This window comes from Benincasa hispida, chromosome 9, assembly GCF_009727055.1.
Source record: "Benincasa hispida cultivar B227 chromosome 9, ASM972705v1, whole genome shotgun sequence".
Lineage (NCBI taxonomy): Eukaryota > Viridiplantae > Streptophyta > Magnoliopsida > Cucurbitales > Cucurbitaceae > Benincasa > Benincasa hispida.
Genome location: NC_052357.1, coordinates 68655998 through 68679246, shown reverse-complemented (window position 1 = coordinate 68679246; position 23249 = coordinate 68655998). Strand labels below are relative to the sequence as shown.

General features: G+C 39.4%; 1 protein-coding gene across 1 annotated transcript; it reads left to right on the top strand.

The window, feature by feature from the left end:
* The first annotated feature begins 22197 nt into the window (after positions 1-22197).
* LOC120084867 lies at positions 22198-22778 on the top strand. Its single transcript, XM_039040680.1, has 2 exons — positions 22198-22544; positions 22625-22778. The coding sequence occupies exons 1-2, from the start codon at positions 22198-22200 to the stop codon at positions 22776-22778; spliced, it is 501 nt and encodes a 166-aa protein (XP_038896608.1).
* Positions 22779-23249: the final 471 nt, after the last annotated feature.

Sequence of the window (23249 nt, the reverse complement as noted above, 5' to 3'; positions counted from 1 at the left end):
TTAAAATCAATTTAATCTTATTAAATCGATTTAAAAGATTAATCTAATTTCTAATCTCATTAGAAAATTGTGAACTTAGGTCTATATCAATCATATTTTAAAACTGCTTTAAAAAATTATTTTACCTAAGTTTGCATGTAGCTCTTGGTTATTTATTTTAATTCTAATTTCATTTATTATAACAATTATAAGAACTGAAACAATTAAAACCAACCATTACATGAATGACATACATAAGTTATTTATAACATTTATAAATTAACCTAAAGTAGTGTCATGCTTCATGCAATGTTCATTTATTACTAATATATAACATTTATATAACTAAGTAATGAACTTCCATAACATACATTCCATACAATCATTCATCCTTATATTATAACACTTATAATATAAATGATGCATGGACATGCTATAATGCATGCATACATATACTATAACTCTTATATAATATGATGCATGAGCACGCTTTATGTAATTTAAATCATGCATACAAATATATTATAATACTTATAATATAAAATGATGCATGAAAATAAATGCATAACCTATGATGTATTTTAAAGCTACATGACATACATTTTGACATATAATATAAACATACATCACATGTATATTAATACTAAAGTTGATGGATTAGGATATAAATTCTCTAAAAAGGAAATTAAACGGCTAACTATTACAAAGTTTGAATCCACCGGTTCGAAACAAGTGAACCGGGTCTTGAACCGCTCCACAAAGAACCTTTGCAGCTGATCGTGTAGCAAACACTTGATCATCGAGCAACAAGGCATTGAATATAGACGATGGTTTATATGCGATCGTGTAGCTTATGACTACGCGATGAGCATGAAAGTCTACATGATCGTTTAGTAAACATCGATGAGTCAAGTATCATTTACTGCACGATCGTGTAACTAATGACTATGCGATGAGCATAATAGTCTACACGATCGTTTAGCATGCAAGGATGCATCGAGTATCATATATCGCGCTATCGTCTACCAAGCCAATGCTTATGTGATCATGCAGCCAACACAACACAACCATGTAGTAAACTCCACACGATCACGTAGCATTATCTATGCGATCGTTGAGCAAATGCTATACGATCGTGTAGCAAATTCTACATGATCGCATAACAAAATCTAAACGATCGGTCAGCTCCAGCTACACGGTGCGGCAACCTTTACTCCTCCATTTCATTTTCTCCTTTAAAACGCACTGCAACCCTTCTTCTAAAGCCTCACGAACTATTGGTAGTTTCATGGTAACCGTGAGATAAAAGGAAAAATGTTTTCCTAAATTTAATATTATTAAGATTTTAAGATTTTCTATTCTCGAAAAGAAAACTCATGGAATCGCTATCTGGTGAATAGGATTCACTAAACGATAGTTGAAGAGGGACTAAACGATCGTGGAGTGACACTACATGATAGTTCACTCAGTTGGCTATTAGCTAAACGATCTCGAAGCATTTGCTATACAATCGTGGAGCTTTTTCTAAATGATTGGGCATCATCTATATGATAGACTTCTGTCATCTCCCACTTGCTCAATCGTTTACACGATTGTTATTCCTCCAATCTCTTCCTCTAACCAAGTCCACACAGAGCCCACACTTTTGGATTCTCACACCGAGAATACCAAGGTGGCCATTGTGGTGGTGTCTTACTCAACTTGACTAAGGTCGAGGTGTTGAAGGCCATTTGTTGTGTTCGCGGTGTTTGTGTGGTCGTTTTAGACTGATCGTGTTGTATTGTAGTCGCTATGTTCGAGCATTTGGGAGTTGCAGTCTTGGAGATTGAACGAGCATTGGTGATCGAGGGAGTTTGAAGATGAGTCTTCAAAGGTATGTATAATCTTTCCCTTGATCTTTGTAAAGCATGCTGTAATTTCGTATTGTGCATGACCGGTTAGTTTCCGTTTCTTGACTGTAATTGTGTTTGTTCAATTTCAAATGGAATTTGAAACGATCATTCCTCTACTCATGGAAATCCTCAAGTCAGATTTCCTTCAATTAGTATCAGAGCCAGGTTTTTCTGATATTCCAAATTTCATTTCTATTTTGAACTTCTTTTATAGTCATTGTGGGTTTTCTGCATTTGCGTTTAATTGTTAAATGTGTTTCAATGGTTAATTGCCTCTGTTTAAAGCTTTCTTTAAATTACAGTGTTAATTTGTAAGAGCCTCTGTGTTTTAGGCATAATTAACAAGTAATCGAGTATGTAATTAAAAGTGTTTGAGTTTGTTAAGTCATTCGTAATGAAGTTTCAAAGCATAGAGATGTGGTTCTGAGCGAAGAAGAAGACTAAGAGTTGGTCATGTCGTGTAGCCTCAGGTAAACGATCGTTGAGATTTGGCAAACGATCATGTAGATTTTTCTACGCGATTGTGTAGTATTTATTAAACAATCATTTAGCTAATGCTAAATGATGGGGTAAAGTGTTTGCTCTATTGCGTAGCGTTGGTTGCCCAATCGTGTAGACGTTGAAGGTAAACGATCGAATGGGAACATATGATGCTCATCGTTTAATAAAAGATATGTGCACTAAACGATCGTGTAGTTAGCATGCCTCATCACATAGTCACTAACTACATGATCACGCGGTATACGATACTTAGGTGCTCACTCAGTGATCATTTAGACAATTTTGCTTCACCGCATCGTTGTCGTTTAGACAATCGTTGAAGGTTTGCATTGTACATCGCGTGCTGTAAGATTGCGTACCTCGTGCTTCATCGCATAGAAAAAGGTACACGATCATTGCTAAACGATTGTTTAGCTCTAGAAGCATAGGTAAAACGATTGAGTAAAGCATTTAGTCTTTCGTGTAGACGATCGCAAGGAAGTTTGGTACATGATCAGTGGAGACGCGGACTTCGACCGGACGGTTCATGACCCAGTTTGCTTATTTGAACCGAAGACTCTTTGCATTTGTAATATTTAGCTTTTGCTTTTTAAGTATTTGAGGTAAATTTTCCTGATTGATTAACTTTTATTTAATATACATTAGATGTATATGGTTTATGTTGAAATGCCTTGAATCTGTTTGTTGGCGCTTCGAACAACCAAGTACGGCCCTGGTGGGGGTTTAGGGGCAACACCCACAAAACCTATTCAGAATTCGTATTCAGCATATTTATTTATTTGTAGTTATTTACGATTATGACCCTAGGGTTTAGAGTAGTGCGCTATATAACCTCTCTAACCCTAGAGGCATCGTTATGATGTAATTTTTTGAAAACATTCTCTCTAATAATACTGTTCTCCTACTACCCGTGGACGTAGCTAACACACTGTTAGTGAACCACGTATATCAGTGTGTCGATCTTCTCTATCTCTACGTTCCTTTTTTGTGTTCCTTAATTGTCGATTCCGTAACAGTTTATATGGCATAGTGTATGACATATAGATTTGAAATCCACCTTAGGTTGTGCAATTATTCCTGCATCATATATTATAAATGTTATAATATGGCATGATGAAATTACAAGAAAGCATGCACATGCATCATGAAAATATAAGAGTTATATTTGTGCATGTCGTAAGCATATTCATGCATCATCTTTATACTATGAACGTTATAGTATAAGGGTGAATGGAAGCATGTTTGCTTGGTTCATTGATGTTTTGTATATGTTTGCTTTGTGTTATACATGGTTTTGGTTGTTTCTATTATAAGTGTTATAATAGAAATTAGAACTAAAATGGATAAGAAAGAGTTGCATGCGGAGTTAGTGTGAACTCATGATCTAAAAGTGTTTTAAAATTGGATTGAAATAGACCTAAATTCAAGATTCTAATGGGATTAGCAACCTAGTTTAATTTTTTTAAATCGGTTTAATGGGATTAAATTGATTGGCATAAAAGATTAAAATTGTGTTAAATCTATCTATAAGGGACCTTTTGTCTAAGGCGGGTTCTATCTAGGCTGGGGTACTTAAGCTGACGGAAATGGAACACCCTTACTTAGGAACCTACCTAGAAAGGTGAATTAGATAGATTTTCTACAAGCATACGACAGTTGGTCAAAGACTCTACTAAAGTGTTTAATGGATGATGATCAAAAGTTGTTTCAACTATCCAAGATAAAAGTTACAAGGCAAACCTAAAAAGTCACTCAGTTAAAATTCTTTGTCGTGTTTTTTCTAGGTAAACTAAACCCTAGGTTATAAAATACTCAGTGGAAGGAAAAGATGTATCTGATATATCAATGATTCCACTCACGTTTCTCCCTGAATGTTTACACCGTGAGATTCATGCTCGGCCTCGTGGTGCCTTGGGAGCATCCCCCTTCGGATGGTGTTTCCATACGTCAATATCAAGGTGGACAAGGAGAGTGTTTATAGTAAGTGGGTGAAGGGTGTGTGTCAACACGTCCTACCGTCTCTATCACCGTGAAATCTTTTTGTACTCCCTCGTGGCGCGCTAGGAGTGTTCCCCTTTGGATGGGTTTTGTGCAGTTGGTCAATATCAAAGTGAACTCTAGAAATGGATAGGGTCACTTTAGTTTTTGGCCCAATCGGATTTTTCCCTTTGGATTGGCTGCTTGGGGCGGAACACTAAAGCCTAAAATGACGAGTCACACATACGGGGAATTGTTAAGTAAGTTAATGATTTCTTGACCAAATCAAAGATGGCTACTCATTATAGGAACAAGAGTTATTATGGTATTAATGGCTAGTTGAGAATATCTCAATTCAGAGGAGGGATAAGTTGACCACCCTTTGGTGACTTTCGTCCTAAACCTTTGAAGTGTCATTACGAAACTACATGTCACAAGGTTCATGTTAGTTTTGCTAAACCGTATTGGATGTTGTATGTTTCTTCAATGGGTATTTGCTTAAAACCTAACGTAGGTCAATGTGTTTTTGTTTTCAGCAACATGTTTGATTTTCCGTTTAATGCCTTTAGTTTGACCGATTACATACAGTGGAAAGAGTCCTATAAAACGTATTTCATGGTAAACGACCTCGAGTTTTTCATGATTGAGGAATGTCCTCAAGTCTCAACCCTTGATGCACCGCGAAGTGTTTATAATGCATATGAGGTATAGATGAAGGCTAATTCATTCGCCCAACTTCACATATTGGCTAACATATCTGATGCTTTGGCCAAAATGGTTGAGAACATGGTCATTACACGCGAGATCATGGACTCGTTGCAAGAATTTTTTGAACGTCGGCTCTTACTTTTCGAGTACAAAGGGATGGATGACAAAACTAGTAGTGTCAGTTCCCAAGTTAAACTTCAGGAAGAGAAAGCAAATGTTGCTAACTCTATTAAAGTTAATTGACGAGAAGTTTTCTCTGGCATGGAACTTGGAGCTTATTTAGGTTCTGATACTGATCCCACTACTCTCCAAAAGAGGAGGATGTTTGAAGACAGTTAATATGATTTATTGGTCTTGGAGACGTGTTTGGTAGAGAATGATGATTCAATCTGGATCCTTGATTCGAGTGCTACTAATCACGTCAGTTTCTCTTACCAAGGATTCAGTTCCTAGCAAACGTTGCAAAAGAAGAGTTGACTATTCGAGTCGGTACTGGTGAGGTTGTTTCAGTTGTTGCTGTAGGCAGGCTGAAGTTATTTTTGGACAAGAAACGTTATCTATTACAGGAAAATTTTTTCGTAGTTCCTCATATCAAGATAAACTTAATTTCGGTTTCTTGTCTCATTGAACAAGGTTATACCGTCTTCTTTTCTGAGAGTAAAGTATTTATTTTCAAGAATCAGATGGAGATTGGTTTTGGTTCAATGGAGAATAACTTGTATGTACTAAGGTCGTTAGTCATAAAAGCCTTGTTTAATGCTGAAATATTCCGTACAACGACAACAGCTAAAGGACCAAAGGTTTCTCCTAAGGAAAAAGCCCATCTTTGGCATCTAAGGTTAGGTCACATCAACTCAATAGGATTAAGCAATTGGTGAAATGTGGACTTCTAAAGAGTTTAGAAGAAAACTCCTTGACAGTGTGTAAATCATGCCTCGAAGGCAAGATGACCAAACGATCTTTTACTAGTAATGGTTACAGAGCCAAGAAAGCCTTGGAGCTTGTACATTCAGACCTCTGTGGTCCGATGAGTGTTAGAGCTCAAGGTGGGTATGAATATTTCATCTATTTTATAGATGATTATTGAAGGTACGGGTATCTCTACCTAATGCAACGTAAGTCTAAAACCCTTGAAAGGTTCAAGAAGTATAAGGATGAAGTTGAAAACTTGTTAAGTAAGAAGATAAAAACACTACGATCTGATCATGGTTAATAGTATATGGAACTCCAATTCGAAAACTATATGATAGAACATGGGATTACGTCCCAACTTTCGGCCCCAGATACACCTCAGCAGAACGATGTATCAGAAAGGAGAAATAAAACCTTGTTGGATATGGTTCAGTCTATGATGAACTATGCTCATCTTTCAGACTCATTTTGGGGTTTTACAGTGGAGACTGCATTCTACATTCTGAACAACATTCCCTCAAAAAGTGTTTATGAAACACCTTTTGAGTTGTGGAGAGGCGTAAAGGTTGTTTATGCCACTTCAGGATTTGGGGGTGTTTGACCCACATGCTGATGACTAACCCAAAGAAGTTGGATCCGCATTCAAAAGTTTGCCTTTTTGTAGGCTTTCCCAAGGAAACAAGGGGTGGATACTTCTATGATCCGAGTGAGAATAAAGTGTTTGTTTCTACAATGCTATCTTCTTGGAAGAAGACCACATAAGGGATCATAAACCACGAAGTAAGCTTGTTTTATGTGAGATTTCTAGTGAGACTGAGACTACTGATGGTTCAACAAGAGTTGTTGAACAAACTAACAATTTAACAATAGTTGTTGAGGTCGGTACATCTAGTCAACCAGCTCAAGAGTTGAGACTACCTCAACGTAATGGGAAGGTTATGAACCCACCGGATCGCTATATGGGTTTGACTGAAGCCTAAAACGTCATTTCTAATGATAAGGTCGATGATCCATTGTCTTTTAAGAAAGCAATGGAGGATGTTGACAAAGATGAGTGGACTAAGGCCATGAACAAAGAATGTTGTCTATGTACTTCAATCAAGTCTAGGAGCTTGTGGATCTGCTTGATGGGGTAAAACCTATAGGGTGTAAGTGAATTTGTAAACGAAAGCGAGGTGTAGATGGAAAGTTGCAAACCTATTGTCATACCCAGGTCGAGGGAGTAGACTATGAGGAAACTTTCTCACCTATTGTCATGCTCAAATCTATCAGGATACTCCTATCCATAGCCACATTTTATGATTATGAGATATGGCAAATGGACGTTAAGTCTACCTTTCTTAATGGTAATCTTGAGAAGACCATCTACATGCCTCAACCAGAGGGGTTCATAGTTCCAAATCAAGAGCAAAGAGTTTGCAAGCTTAATAGGTTCATTTATGGGTTGAAACAAGCGTCTCAATCATGGAACATTAGATTTGACAGTGTAGTTAAGACGTTTGGCTTTGATCAGAATGTTCATGAGTCTTGTGTTTACAAGAAGATCATCAACAGCTCAGTAGCTTTCTTGGTACTATATGTGGATGATGTCCTACTCATTGGGAATGATGTAGGGTTTCTGACTAGCATTAAGAAGTGGCTAACTAGCCAGTTCCAAAAGAAAGATTTAGGTGAGGCACATTATGTTTTAGGGATTTAGATCATTCGGGATAGTAAGAACAAGAGGTTAGCCTTATCTCAAGCATTGTACATCGATCAAATGTTGATCAAGTATAGGATGCAGGATTCCAAGAGGGGTTTGTTATCCTTGAGGCATGGAATCATGTTGTCTAAGGATCAATGTCCTAAGACACCTCAAGAAGTTGAGGAGATGAGACAGATCCCTATGCTTCAGCTGTTGAAAGATTAGTGTATGCAATGTTGTATACCAGACCTGACATGCTACCAGTAGGGGTTGTCAGTCGTTATCAATCCAATCCAGGATTTGATCACTGGATAGCGATCAAAACGATCCTTAAGTATCTTCGGAGAACGAGAGACTATATGCTCGTGTATAGAAATAAGGATTTGATCGTTACAGGATACTAATGCATTGTGAATATGATGAAATAATGGTATATAATGCAATGGTGGTGTATGCGTTGTGCAAGAAAGTTTTCCTAGCAGGATCTAAGTATAAATCCTACTAGGTTACCTAGTAAGCCCAGGGTCGAACACAGGGACTATGGAGACAGTATGCGACGGTGATTTCAGATTTCTTTGCGATGACAAATAAAACAAAGAGTTGATTGGTGTGTTTGTTTAAGGTATGGATTTTATGCGGTGGAATTGAGAAAAGAGTTAATAACAACGAAAGTTACAATGAATATTTGGGGGAACGAGTTGAGAAGGGATTTAGCTAACACTTCTTAAGATTGTGCTCACGTTATGCGATCATGCTACACACATACAATAGCAAGTCATCTCTCAATACAAATGCTATAGCTCTTAGTTTTAGGACGCATGTGATGTATGCGATGATGTCTATAGGACTTACATCTAAGCCTTTGTTCTCGTCTATGCAATGATGAACAACACACACATACACAAGGTGACCGCATACTACCATAACCTATTTCTAGGGTACATGCAATGCGTGTTAGCAAACAGAATTTATCTCTAAGTTTCTATCTCTTGCTTATGTGGTTTTAATCTAACTTTCTTCAGCCTAGATTCTAACTTAGCTCTCTTAAGTTCAGGTTCTTTCTTTAGACTCTCTCTCGAGTAGCTCTAAAGGGGTGATGGACGCATATATAAGACAAGATGATCGTATAAAATGAAGATCTTAGGTCATGCTAGCTAAGTACTTCTCAACCCATTCAAAAGTTTAGTTACTCATGCGTAATGTAAAGAGAGTGAACAGATGTAAAGATACAAGTTCCATTTTATAAATGGAATCAGAATACAGGATGACAATGGAAAGTAAAGATAGGGGGCCTAGTAGCAATTTCCTACTTCCCAAGGCTTTTACACTGTTTTTCTCTACTCTGCCCAAAAGAATATTCTTGCTTTCGCAAGAGTTGGCCCTCTCTCCATTCTCAACGCTTCCCGACACTCTCTCGACCTGACTAGAAACAATCTTGCGGTGTCTTCTCTCTTCTCTCGCCTCCGCCTTCTAAGTGTAAGAAAACTATGAACAACGACTAACTATCTTTTGTATGGCAACCTTTTTATATGGCTAAAAGCTCCTTTTTCGGTGGTGGCCTTTGATATTTATAGAGATCAAGGTGAAGAAGCTTTTCTCTCAAATGATTGCACTGATGGGAGTCATTAAAGCTCTGCCTGATGCGTCGATTAATTGTTACCGAAAATTTGAGTGTACTTGCTATAGTGTGTTGTTAACGGCTTGTCCATTAAATTCGGATTCGATCATCATTAGCTTTCTGTCCCATCGTTATTTATTAAGCTTTCACCTCGATGTGTCGTCTCTATGCGGCCAACTTCTTGAGCAGATCTTCGCGAATGTATACGATCGCATAGCCTTGCGGTCGCAATCTCTTAATGCGCTCGGACGCTGAATTCCTTGGATCGCAATTCTGTCTTGCGCCAACGCATTTTCCTACATAAAATACGTAATTTAGCTGCTTTAATGTGATGGACGCATGCGATCACAATGTTCTCAACTTAATGCTTTTGGACATGATTTTACATATTTTTACCATCGCTATCCTACTAGGTTGATAGCGATCGATTGATAGGAATGGTCGTCCCAATATGATGGGCACATCTTCATCCGCTTTATGATCCAAAATGATGAAGTCTACTGGTAAAATGAATTTGTCAAACGACACCGCGACATCCTTCCATTCTCCTTCGGGGTGTACTCGGGATTTGTCCGCAAGCAGGAGAGTCTCCATTGTGGGCGTTAGTTTTCCTACATTCAATCGTTTGAAAATTGATAGCGACATTAAGTTTATACTCGCCCCAAGATCACATAGTGCTTGACCAATGTAGACCCCTCCAATTGAGCAGGGTATCGTGAAGCTTTCTGGGTCGTACATTTTTTATGGGATCATAGTTTTTAACCTTTGCGTTACTGCCACTGTAGTGATCTTTGCTTCATCATTCTATTTCTTTTTCAATCTTTGTGGGAATGGTGGTAGCTGTACTTCTGCTTCGTGTTCTAGAGTATTAAAAGTGAACGCAACTTCTGGGTTCATTTTCTCGGGTTCTTCTGAATCATATATCAATGTGTTCTTGGTTTTCACTACATTCGAGTTGGTCATGATGGGCTCTTCCTCTTCTTCCGCTGCGTTTTTTCGTTTAGCAAGGAAACTGCTAGGCATTGTTCCTTTCCTGCACCCCCAAAGTTGCAAGGGAGCTCAGTTGAGCTCGGAAACGACCTTTACGGTCTACTTTGAGCTCGCTCGTAATCTGTCCTATCTAAATTTCAAGATTGCGGATAGACGTCGCTTGATTCTAGAGTACTGTTTCATTTTTCTCAATATATTGCTTGAGTAAGCTCTCCAGAGATTAAGATTGCAGCGTCTGTGAACTACAGGCTTGATTTTGCGATTAACCGTTCATTCGCGGGAAAAATACCGGTGGCTCTTCCTTTGCGCCGTAGGTTGATAGCTTTGTTTTTTATTTTTCCATGCGAAATTAGGGTGGTTTCTCCATGTGGGGTTGTACGTATCAAAGAAAGGGTTATTCTTTATGAAGCATACTGACTGCAGATTCCTTGGGCATTTTTCAATCGGATGTGCTTCTCCACAGGTGACACAGCTCGTGGTCGTTTGAGCGATTGCGCTGACTTGCCCTTTATGCATTCCCGTGCTACTGATTGCGATGCCTTGTATTAGATTCATCATCGCTTTTCAGTTGGGTTTGAGGGATGCGATGGCCCCATTACTTACGTCACTATATTTAATTCTCAGTCGTTGATCGCTTTCTCTTGTCTTCATGATTTTTTGAAATGTGATCAAGTAATTTTTTGCCTTGTCATTGTCTTGTCAAGAAGACCTCTAGCTGTTGCCACATTGGCAGCCGTCTGCGATTCAGAGTTCAAACCGTGGTAAAAAATTTCCATTTGTAGACAATCTGGTAAGCCATTGTGCGGACAATCTCACACAAATCTTTTAAAACTCGCCCAGGTGTCCTTGAGCGATTCGTCGATATCTTGTTCAAAATTAGTAATCAACATCCTCCTTTCTGGCATTTCTGTCGGGGGAAGTACTTCTTCATGAACTTTTCCACTACCTATTCCTACGATGTGATCTCCTCTGGTTCGAGAGAATAGGCCCATTTCCGTTTTTGGTCACACAGCGAAAATGAGAACAGTGTTAGTCGAACCTCCCCAGCAGAGATGTTTGGGAACACAATCATATTACAGATGTCAATAAAACTCCGAAGGTGAACGTGTGGATCCTCGCCATGCCTACCGCCAAACTGTCTGGCAGTTTGAATCATCTGCAGTTTCACCAATTTTATCTCGAACCTCGATCCATCCAAAGCTGGCCTCATGATTCCTGGTGAGAAATCATAAAGGTTGGGCGACGCATAGTTCCGGATGGGCCTATTGCGGTTGTTCACCAAGAGGATGGGGTTCGCCATGATATTATTTGCATTCAGTGCTTTGTCATTCGGCTGCTCTGCCATGTTGAGATCTTTCTCTTGTTGTTGTTGGCGGTTGTTTCTTCTTCTTTTTCAGAAAGTTCTCTTAATCTCTAGGTCGTAATTGGGCTCAGGAATTTGTCCTTCGCTCATACGATGCCCGCTTCTTCTCTTACCTAAGGAGAGGCAGTGCAGAGATGGAAAGTCTGCAAAGAAAATAAAAAAGTTACCGTTAACACAATATGTACTGCCATAGTCCCCGGCAACGATGCCAAAAACTTGATGCGTTATGAATATGATGAAATAATGGTGTATAATGCTATGGTGGTGTATGCCTTGTGCAAGCAAGTTTTCCTTGCAGAATCCAAGTATAAACCCTACTAGGTTGCCTGGTAAGCCCAGGGTCGAACATAGGGACTATGAAGACAGTATACGATGGTGATTTCAGATTTCTTTGTGATAACAAATAAAACAAAGAGTTGATTGGTGTGTTTGTTTAAGGTATAGATTTTATGTGGCGGAATTGAGAAAAGAGTTTATAACAATGAAAGTTACAATGAATATGCGGGGGAACGGGTTGAAAAGGGATTTAGTTAACACTTCCTAAGATTGCGTTCACGTTATGCGATCATGCTACACACATACAACAGCAAGTTATCTCTCAACGTAAATTCTATAGCTCCTAGTTTTAGGACGCATGCGATGTATGCGATGATGTCTATAAGACTTACGTCTAAGCCTCTGTTCTCGTCTAGGCGATGATGAACGACACACATATACATAAGGCGACCGCATACTACCATAACCTATTTCTAGGTTGCATGCGATGCATGTAAGCAAACAGAACTTATCTCTAAGTTTCTATCTCTTGCTTATGCGGTTCTAATCTAACTTTCTCAAGCCTAGATTATAACCTAGCTCTCTCAAGTCCAGGTTCTTTCTTTTTCACTCCCTCTCGAGTAGCTCTAAAGGGGTGATGAACGCATACATAAGACAAGATGATCGCGTAAAATGAAGATCTTAGGTCATGCTAGCTAAGTACTTCTCAACCCATTCAGAAGTTTAGTTACTCATGCGTAATGTAAGAGAGTGAACAGATGTAGAGATGCAAGTTCCATTTTATAAATGAAATCAGAATATAGGATGACAATGGAAAGTAAAGATAGGGGACCTAGTAGCAATTTCCTGCTTCCCAAGGCTTTTACACTATTTTTCTCTACTCTGCCCAAAAGAATATTTTTGCTTTCGCAAGAGTCGGCCCTCTCTCCATTCTCAACGCTTCCAGACACTCTCTCGAGCTGAACAGAAATGATCTTGCGGTGTCTTCTCTCTTTTCTCGCCTCCACCTTCTAAGTGTAAGAAAACTATGAACAACGACTAACTATCTTTTGTATGGCGACCTCTCTATATGGCTAAAAGCTCCCTTTTCGGTGGTGGCCTTCGATATTTATAGAGATCAAAGTGAAGAAGTTTTTCTCTCAAATGATTGCACTGATGGAATGTCATTAAAGCTCTGTCTGATGCACCGATTAATTGTCACTGAAAAGTTGAGTGTACTTGCTACAGTGTGTCGTTAACGGCTTGTCAACTAAATTCGGATCCGACTGTCATTAGCTTTCTGTCCCATATTGATTTATTAAGCTTTCACCTTTATGTGCCGTCTCTATGTGGCCACCTTCTTGAGGAGATCTTCGCGAATGTATACGATCGCATAGCCTTGCGGTCGCAATCTCTTAATGCGCTTGGACGCTGAATTCCTTGGATCACAATTCTGCCTTGCGTTAACACATTTTTTTGCATAAAACACATAAATTAGCTGCTTTAATACGATGGATGCATGCATTCGCAGTGTTCTCAACTTAATGCTTTTGGACACGATTTTACATATTTTTACCGTCGCAATCCTACATTTTTTTATATCTTTGCATTGTAATAACGTGCATTTCTGCCCATTATCAGATACACAGACTCGACTTTCAGACTGATAGAGATTCTCGAAAATCGACAACGTGGTCAGTGTTCACTCTGAATGGAGGGCTTGTAGTGTGGCGAAGCATCAAGCAAGGATGCATCGCAAACTCCACTATTGAAGCTTAATACATAGCCACTTGTGAAGCAGCTAAGAAAGTTGTTTGGCTGAGGAAATTCCTTACAGATTTGAAAGTTGTTCCAAATATGGATTTTTCGATCACTCTCTATTGTGATAATAGCGGGGCTGTGGCAAATTCGAAGGAACCTTGGAATAATCTTTGAGGCAAGCATATAGAACGAAAATACCACTTGATCAGGGAGATTGTGCATCACGGTGATGTAATAGTCACGAAGATCGTGACGGACCATAACGTTGCTGATCCGTTTACAAAGGCTCTCACAGCTAAAGTGTTTGAGGGTCATCTGGAATCTCTGGGTCTATAGGACATGTGCATCTTTTCTAGGGAAAGTGAGAGATGATACTAGGGTATGCCCTAGTTTATTGTATATTGTACTTGTATTTATCTTGTATTGTACATTAGTCTCCCGAGTCATTAGGACAAGTGGGATATTGTTGGGATTGGTGTCTTAATTCTCCCGGAATCTTGTAGTTTGTAAACTATATATATTGTTATGAATAAAATGAGAGTTATTTTATTTTCACATTTACTTATATCTAGTAAAGAAAGCTCTATAGTTATTGTATGTAAACTCAAGCATGTATATGAGATATACAAGTGGATCACGCCTTAAGTGATAACCTAAATAGGTCTGTAGTATAAGGATTAAAGAGGGATGCATGATTTTGGTGACACTACGGATACAGCTCGTATTGTAGAGGTTTGCAAGTGTTGTGAACTACTACAAATGGTAGATCCTGACCATTCATATAGAGAGATGCGAGCGGGGGTGTCCTATATAAAGATTTTGTATAAGACCCGACCACGAGATCATTCATCCCTGTATATAATGTCGTTGATATTTGAGACTTACATCTCACCTAAACGACCATAGGTGACATGACCTCAATCCTGAGTGTTTTGGAAACTTCTGCCTTTGAGGGCAGTTCTTTGATTAGTATGGGTGAGAGTGGCCAGATTGCCAACTCAACATGCCTACCTTTTTAAGGACTTGTCTAATTTGAGAGCTGGGAACTCATTTATACAAGATAAAATTTACTCCTTCCCGAAGCAGGGGTAAGTAGATAGATTGCTCCCTTAAGGGTTGATTCTAGGTCTTGAACATGGTGGCTACAACGTCTCTTTAGAAGAGAGGACTCAGTCATAGTAAGATATGATTTATATTCATTAGCGGGATCAGTGGTACTTAAGGAGTTAGATGTAACTACAAGGGTATAACGGTTATTGGCCCAGCTGTACTTACGAGTGATCTATGAAGGGTTATCGCATTTTTTATTGGTTGATATGGACACATAATATATATGTAGTAAGGAGAGTGTAGCTGTCGATCTTTAGTGGAGTGCCTTGCAGTTAACAGATGATGGATCCCGTGACTAAAGAGTTTAGTCAGTTATTCACGTACCATTGGAGCTTCAAGCTATAAGTCCATAAGATCTCCTTGGTAGCTCAATGGATTCAAGTTTAGAATCAGTTCTTGGTGTTGATTTGAAATGTTCAAATTGACAAGAGGAAATTCGATTGTATATGATATGATCGGTGTGATGTATGAGATACATCAAGTGGAGGATAATGTAAATAAGATTTACATTAAGTACCATGAAATAGAAAAAGAATTATGGTTTATATTTTTCATGAGATGAAATATTAAAATTATAGGTTATAAATATAATATGGTAAGTTGGATATCATATATATATTTATAATAATATTAATTATTGGATAATTATATCTTTTTCTCTAATAACCAATTGAATGGGAGATTGTTGGTAGTTTCATGGTGATCGTGAGATAAAAGAAAAAATGTTTTCCTAAATTTAGTATTATTAAGATTTTGAAATTTTCTATTCTTGGAAAGAAAACTCACGGAATCGTTGTCCAGTAATAGGGTTCACTAAACGATAGCTGAAGAGAGACTAAACGATCGTGGAGTGACACTACATAATAGTTCACTCAACTGCCCGTTAACTAAACGATCGCAAAGCTTTTTCTAAACGATTGAGCATCGTATATATGATAGACTTCTTTCATCTTCCACTTGCTCAATCGTTTACATGATTGTTATTCCTCCTGTCTCTTCCTCTAACCAAGTCCCCACAGAGCCAACACTTCTGGATTCTCACACTGAGAATTCCAAGGTAGCCCTTATGGTGGTGTCTTATTCAACTTGACTGAGGTCAAGGTGTTGGAGGCCGTTCATTGTGTTTGCGATGTTTGTGTGGTGGTTTTTTATTGCGGTCGCTGTGTTCGAGTGTTCAAGAGTTGCAATCTTGGAGATTGAACGAGTGTTGGTGATCGAGGGACTTTGAAAATAAGTCTTCAAAGGTATGTATAATCTTTCTCTTTATCCTTGTAAAGCATGTTATAATTTCGTATTGTGCATGACCTAGTTAGTTTCCATTTCTTGACTGTAATTGTGTTTGTTCAATTTCGAATGGAATTTGGAACGATCATTCCGTTGCTCATGGAAATCCTCATGTTATATTGCCTTCATGAACGACTCAAAAAACTTAACAAATATAGACTCGATTGCAAATTAATGCCCAAAAACGTAGGGTCCCTTACAAATTAACTTTGTAAATTTGTACAAAAACCCATAGACTTCTATCCCGTAAACATCCATCAATAGTTCATCTACAAACATTTATCATATAAACACAATGCAGGTTCTAAAACCAACCAGAACTGTAAACGAATTCAATACAAGAATGGAATTTGGAATCAGAAACCACAAACCTGACTCTGATACCAATTGAAGAAAACTCAACATGAGGAGATCCTTGAGCAGAAGTGGATTGTCCAAATTCCATTTCTTATTGAATATGAAATTTACAATAAACAAACAATAGATATATGCATTTAATATTAAGTTACAGCATGCTATAAACAAGAAACAAGTTCAAGAGATATTACCTTTGAAGAACCTTTCTTCATGAATCCCTCGAAAAATTACGAATGGAACTCCTACCTCATAGATCTCCTTCTTCTTAACGCGCAGACACTACTAGTCGAGAACCCTCTGTATTCTCTTTTGGGATTAAAGGATTCAAGCAGGAGTTGTGGGCTTTGCTTGAATCCAACTCCTGCTTGAATCCTTGGTAGAGGGAAGTAGAGGGAGAGGATTAAAAGAAGTTTTTCACTGAGAACTTTTCTCTTTAATTGTGAATCGTATGAAGAAGATGATATCTCAACCTCTTTTATCACTTGTTAGTTATTCTTTGAGAGAATGTGGGGAGGGAGTTATAACTCCTTCCCTTTTATGGTATATCATATATAACATATGGTCTATAGTTTTATATTGCAACAAATGCAACATAAACTATAGATTTTATTCTGTCTTAACTATACATGACATTTAATATAAATCATACCACTGGAACTGCCCACGGGCCAGGCTTTAATTGTATGCTAGCATGATGAGTGTATGTTATGGTAAATGTTAGCATGTTGATTGATAGTACTACCTGGATCAAAGTATGTTCTAGCACGAGTTCTGATTTGTTTAAATATACACCTAGGCACTTGATTGTTAGTATGAGGTGGTATGTGTTTCCATATGTTGGTATCTGATCTGCTGATGTTGAGGCATACTTGTGGATCTATGGTGTAAAGATATACATGAATGTAGTAGAATATGTTGTTGAGGATTATGTGTATGTGGTAGAGCCATGGTATCGAGGATTACATGTATGTCATAGATTCGTACGGTGTTGATTTTTGAATGTTGAGGTTGTGTGAATGTCCTCACTGATTAGTTAGATGCTCACCAGTTTGTGTTTCCTTCGGGATTCACAAGTTTGTGTTTCCTTTGGGATTCATCAGTTTTGTGTTTCCTTCGGGATTCACCAGTTTGTGTTTCCTTCGGGATTCACCAGTTTTTGTTTTCTTTGGGATTCACCAGTTTTTGTTTCCTTTGGGATTAACCAATTTTGTGTTTCCTTCGGGATTTACCATTTTTGTGTTTCCTTCGGGATTCACCAGAGGTAGTGAGCATACTTAACTACAGTAGGATAGGACTCATTCTCTTACCTGTTTCATGTGTGTATATGTGCCATAGGTGGGTATCTAGAGGACATAGATGCCTAGCCTGACCCCAGTGGTGGGGTTACTTACTGAGTATTTCATACTCATTCTTTCTTATGTTGATGTTTCAAGTAAAGGTAGAGATGAACCAGCGATGGTGCAGCGGAATTCGTGATCGTGCTATTCGGACTAATTTTTACGCTTCCGCATCATGAAATTTAGAATCCTTATTTTTCCCTTGATTTTTAGTTTTACTATTTAAAACTTATTATTAAGGATTGTTTTTTTTAATTACTTTTAATAATCTTTACGAATTATAGGTACCCTATTATTGTTTTATAATTTCATTTAATAAATGGCTTTTGAACTTCTCTTGTCTATTTAGCATTTATTTCAACATAACTGAGCGTCGTTTCAAATCCTATCCATGCATTTAAGTTGGTAACGGCCTAACCTAAGTTCTAGGGGATTGGGTCGTTACAGTTGGTATCAGAGCTCATGTTTTGGGTTTTATAGACTGACTTACTGTGTAAGTCTAGATAGTTTCTGTGCCCAGTAACCGATTCCTCATCATCGCCAGGTACGTTCTACTAATAAAAGTTTCAATGCATATATGAGAACAGTGATGTAGTGTTTTAAATGCATGATGTCTGAGAAAAGCCCAGAAATAGTTAGTTAATGTACGAATTTATGACAGGACATGGCAGCTAAATGTAGAATAAGAAAAACAGTTAGAGAAGAAATGCAAGTAGAGAGAGCGGAGAGTAGCCAAACTGCTCCGGCAGTGCCAATTTCGCCTATAACCCAAGTGGATGAAAAGGTAATGGAAGCCCGAAGTAGTGAAGCTGTTGCAACTGCTCTAATGGGGAAACTGCAGGAACTGATCCGTAGCATGATTGCAGGACAACCTACCCAGACTCCGGCTTAGGAGGAACTGGGGGACCCCACCAAGGTAGAAATGTGGTTGTCATCTATCGAGACAATATTCCATTTTATGAGGTGCCCAGAAGAGCACAAACTACAATGCACAGTCTTCATGCTAACTGGTAACGCAAAAATCTAGTGGTGTTCGGTAGAAAAGATGATCGATATTGGAGGTGAACTTGCAACTTGGGAACAGTTCAAGGAACGCTTTTATGAGAAGTACTTTTTGGCCAACACTCAATACAATAAACAGGCAGAATTCTTGAACTTGAAGTAGGGCATTATGTCGGTGGAGGAATACGAGCAAGAGTTCGATAAGTTGTCTCACTTTCCTCCTGAGCTAGTGGCCACCAAGGCAGCGAGGACCGAGAGATTTATCCAGTGTCTGAAGAGCGGACTGCGAGGGATGGGCATGCCTTGGATCTCAAGACGTATGTTGCGGTGCTGCGAGCCGCTATAAGGATTGATGTCGATTCCCAGGTGGGAGAGGAATACAGGAGGTTGCTCAGGATTGAGGCCTCCGAAGGTCAAAAAAGGAAGGCTGAGCACAGGACTCCTGAGCATCAACAGAGGATTTAAAACACAGTACATGCTCCACATCAATGGGGACAATAGAGTACCCAGACTGGGATTGGCAGGGAGGATAGACCGATATGTACCACTTGCGGTAAGCAACACTGGGGACGTTGTCTAGCCAGGTATGGGATTTATTTTCGATGCGGCCAAAAGGGGAGTATGGCAAATAGATGCCCGAGGAGGAATGCACCTAAGCACAGGAGCCAGCCCGTAAGCTCATACCAAGGAGGCTCGAGTCGCCAGCAATAGCAGGGGAGGGTATTCTCTAGCACTCAGTGTGAGGCCGAGAAGTTAGGCACCGTGGTGACAGGTACACTTCCCATTTTGGGACATCATGCTCTTGTTTTATTTGACTCTGGCTCTTCACACTCGTTTATATCTACTGTATTTGTGAGGATGCCATGTTAGACTCAGAACCTTTGCCATTTTCATTGTCTATTTCCACTTCATCAGGAGAGATCATGTTAGTTACATAAAAGATAAAAACATGTCAGGTAGAGGTAGCTAATCGTGCATTAGATGTAACCCTAATAATTTTAGATATGCGCGATTTTGATGTTATATTGGGCATGGATTGGTTAGCTTCTAATCATGCCAGCATAGATTGCTCCCGTAAAGAGGTCACCTTTAACCCTCCCACAGGAGCTAGTTTTAAGTTTAAAGGGGTTAGGACCGTAGTCCTACCCAAAATGATATCCCATTAAAGGCCAGTAAACTATTCAACCAAGGAGCTTGAGGCTTTATGGCCAGTGTGGTGGATACCAGAGAGAATGAAGTCAACTTGACTTCGAAGCCAGTAGTAAGGGATTTTTCGGACGTATTTCTAGAAGATCTTCCCGGACTGCCCCCGTAGCGGGAGATAGATTTTGCCATTGAACTGGAGCCAGGCAACCCCTATTTCGAGGGCTCCATACAGGTGGCTCCGGAAGAGTTGAAGGAACTGAAGCTTCAATTTCAAGAGTGCTTGGACAAGGGTTTCATACGTCCTAGCATGTCACCACGGGGTGCACCTATTTTGTTTGTGAAAAAGAAGGATGGATCATTACGTCTGTGCATTCATTACAGAGAGCTGAATAAGGTAACCGTCAAGAACAAGTATCCTCTTCCCAGGATCGATGATTTGTTTGACCAGTTGTAGGGAGCTACAGTATTCTCTAAGGTTGATCTCTGGTCAGGATACCACCAACTGAGAATAAAGGACAGTGACATACCCAAGACAGCTTTCCGTTCGAGGTATGGACATTATGAGTTCATAGTGATGTCATTCAGTCTAACAAATGCACCAACAGCGTTAATGGAACTGATGAATAAGGTGTTCAAGGAATTCCTCGACACTTTCGTGATTGTTTTAATAGACGACATCTTGATTTATTCCAAGACAGAGGTCAAGCATGAAGAGCATTTGCGGAAAGTTTTGGAAACGTTGAGGGCCAATAAGTTGTATGCTAAGTTTTCAAAATGTGAATTTTGGTTGAAGCGGGTGTCCTTCCTAGGGCATGTAGTACCGAAAGAAGGTGTCTCTGCAGATCCTGCAAGGTTGAGGCAGTTACGAGTTGGGCTTGTCCAACCACAGTCAGTAAGGCGCGTAGTTTCCTGGGGTTAGTAGGCTACTATAGACGATTTGTAAGGAACTTCTCTCGTATAGCCGCCCCATTAACTTAGTTGACCCGGAAGGGAGCAACATTTGTTTAGAGTGAGGCTTGTGAAGACAGCTTCCAGGACCTCAAGCAGAGGCTGGTTTCAGCCCTAGTTCTTACAGTACCGGATGGATCAGGTGGCTTTTTCATTTACAGTGATGCGTCCAAGCAGGGGCTAGGCTGCGTACTGATGCAACAGGGCAGAGTAGTCGCTTGTGCTTCATGACAGCTAAAGAAGCATGAACAAAATTATCCCACGCATGACTTGGAGTTAGCAGCAGTGGTTTTTGCTCTCAAGATCTGGAGACATTACTTGTATGGAGAAAAGATACAGATCTTCACAGGCCACAAGAGTTTAAAGTACTTTTTCACTCAGAAAGAGTTAAACATGAGGCAAAGAAGGTGGTTGCAGTTGGTGAAGGATTATGACTATAAAATCTTGTACCACCCTGGAAAAGCAAAAGTAGTGGCAGATGCTTTAAGCAGAAAGGTGGCCCATTCAGCAGCCCTCATTACCAGATAGACTTACTTGTGCAGGGAACTGGAGAGGGCAGTGATTGTAGTGGCTGTGGGAAAGGTCACGACACAGTTGGCGATATGACCGAGTCTGAAGCAGAGGATATTGATGCGCAACGAGAAGACCCTTATCTGGAAGAGAGAGTTCGTAGGGTAGAGTCAGGCCAAGATGGGAAATTCTCAGTTTTAGCGGAAGATGGCCTCTTTTATCAAAAGCGTCTGTGCGTGCCAGCAGTCAGCGATATTAAAGATGAGCTATTTTCAGAGGCTCATAGCTCTTTATTTTCGATTCAACCTGGCAGCACCAAGATGTATCGGGACCTGAAACGTTACTACTGGTGGAATGATATGAAAAGAGAAGTTGCACAGTTCGTCAGTAAGTTTGGTGTGCCAGTAGGTGAAAGCCCCAAGGCAAAAGCCAGCATGCTTGTTACAAGCAGTGAGTGTACCAGAATGGAAGTGGGAGCATGTGTCTATGGACTTGATCTTGGGGTTGCCTCAGATCATCAAAGGCTTCATTGTGATATAGGTCGTGGTTGATAGACTTACGAAGTTAGTACATTTCATAACTGGGAAGCCCATCTTTCCAATGAATAAGTGTGCACAGATATACATGAAGGAGGTGGTAAGGTAACATGGAGTTCTCGTGTCCATTGAGTCGGTAGAGACCCTCGTTACACGTCTAACTTCTGAAAGAGTCTCCAGGCAGCTTTGAGAACCCGGTTAGACTTCAGTACAACTTTCTACCCTCAGGCTGATGGGCAGAGAGAGAGATTGAATCAGATATTGGAAGACATGTTGCGGGCCTGCGCCATAGAGTTTTCAGGAAGCTGGGATGATCACTTGCATTAAATGGAGACTGATAACAGCTACCAGTCCACTATTGGGATGTCACCCTTTGAGGCTCCATATAGGAAGAGTTGTAGATCCTCGGTGTGTTGGGATGAGGTAGAAGAGAGAAAATTGTTAGAACCTAAATTGGTGCAGACCACGAATGAGGCAATACAGAAGATCAGGGCTCTTATGCAAACAGCTCAGAGCAGACAGAAGAGTTATGCCGATGTTAGACGTAAAGATTTGGAATTTGAAGCTAGTGTGAAAGTTTTTTTAAAAGTGGCACCCATGAAAGGTATTCAGAGGTTTGGTAGGAAGGGAAAGTTGAGTCGAGATTCATTGAACCTTTCGAGGTCCTGGAACAAGTATGCCCCATAGCTTACCGTTTGGCATTGCCTCCAGCACTGTCTTCAGTTCATAATGTCTTCCATGTCTCAATGCTAAGGAAGTATGTGAAAGACCCATCCCATGTAATCGACTTCGAGCCATTGCAGTTGGATGACAACTTGAGCTACGAAGAGAAACCTATAGAGATCCTCGCTAGAGAAGTAAAGACATTGCGTCTTTGGGAAAATGTTTTTGTGAAAGTTCTGTGGTAGAATCACCAGTTCAAGGAGGCTACTTGGGAGCGAGAGGGTGAGATGAAAGTCCAGTACCCAGAGCTTTTTCAAGAATGAACTTTCGAAGGCGAAAGTTTCTAAAGGAGGGAAGAATGTAACACCCGGAGTGTTTTAACTTTCGAGGACGAAAGTTCTTTGAGGAGGGAAGAATGTAATACCCCGCATATTTTTATATAATAATGTAATTTGAGTTATTATTTGGAAATTAAATAATTGCTTAGTCGGAGGGCATTTTTGGAATTTTGGATCTCAAGTATAAATGCAGGAATTTAAGTTTTGGCGGAAAATTATTCATTTTTGAATTTAAATGTGAAACTTATGGCAAGAATTAATTTCCTTTCGAAACGGAAAGAAATTAATTATAATTATACCTTCCTTTTTAGTTATTATATTTATTATTATTATTATTCTTTTTTTAAAAACCCACCAACCCTTCTCCTTTTTCTTCCT

Excerpts from the sequence above, each read along its gene's own strand:
- LOC120084867 (XM_039040680.1), top strand. The coding sequence starts at position 22,198 with ATGGAGACTGATAACAGCTACCAGTCCACTATTGGGATGTCACCCTTT. Across the intron at positions 22,545-22,624 it reads CTTTCGAGGTCCTGGAACAA|GAAGTATGTGAAAGACCCAT; the intron begins GTATGCCCCATA and ends CTCAATGCTAAG.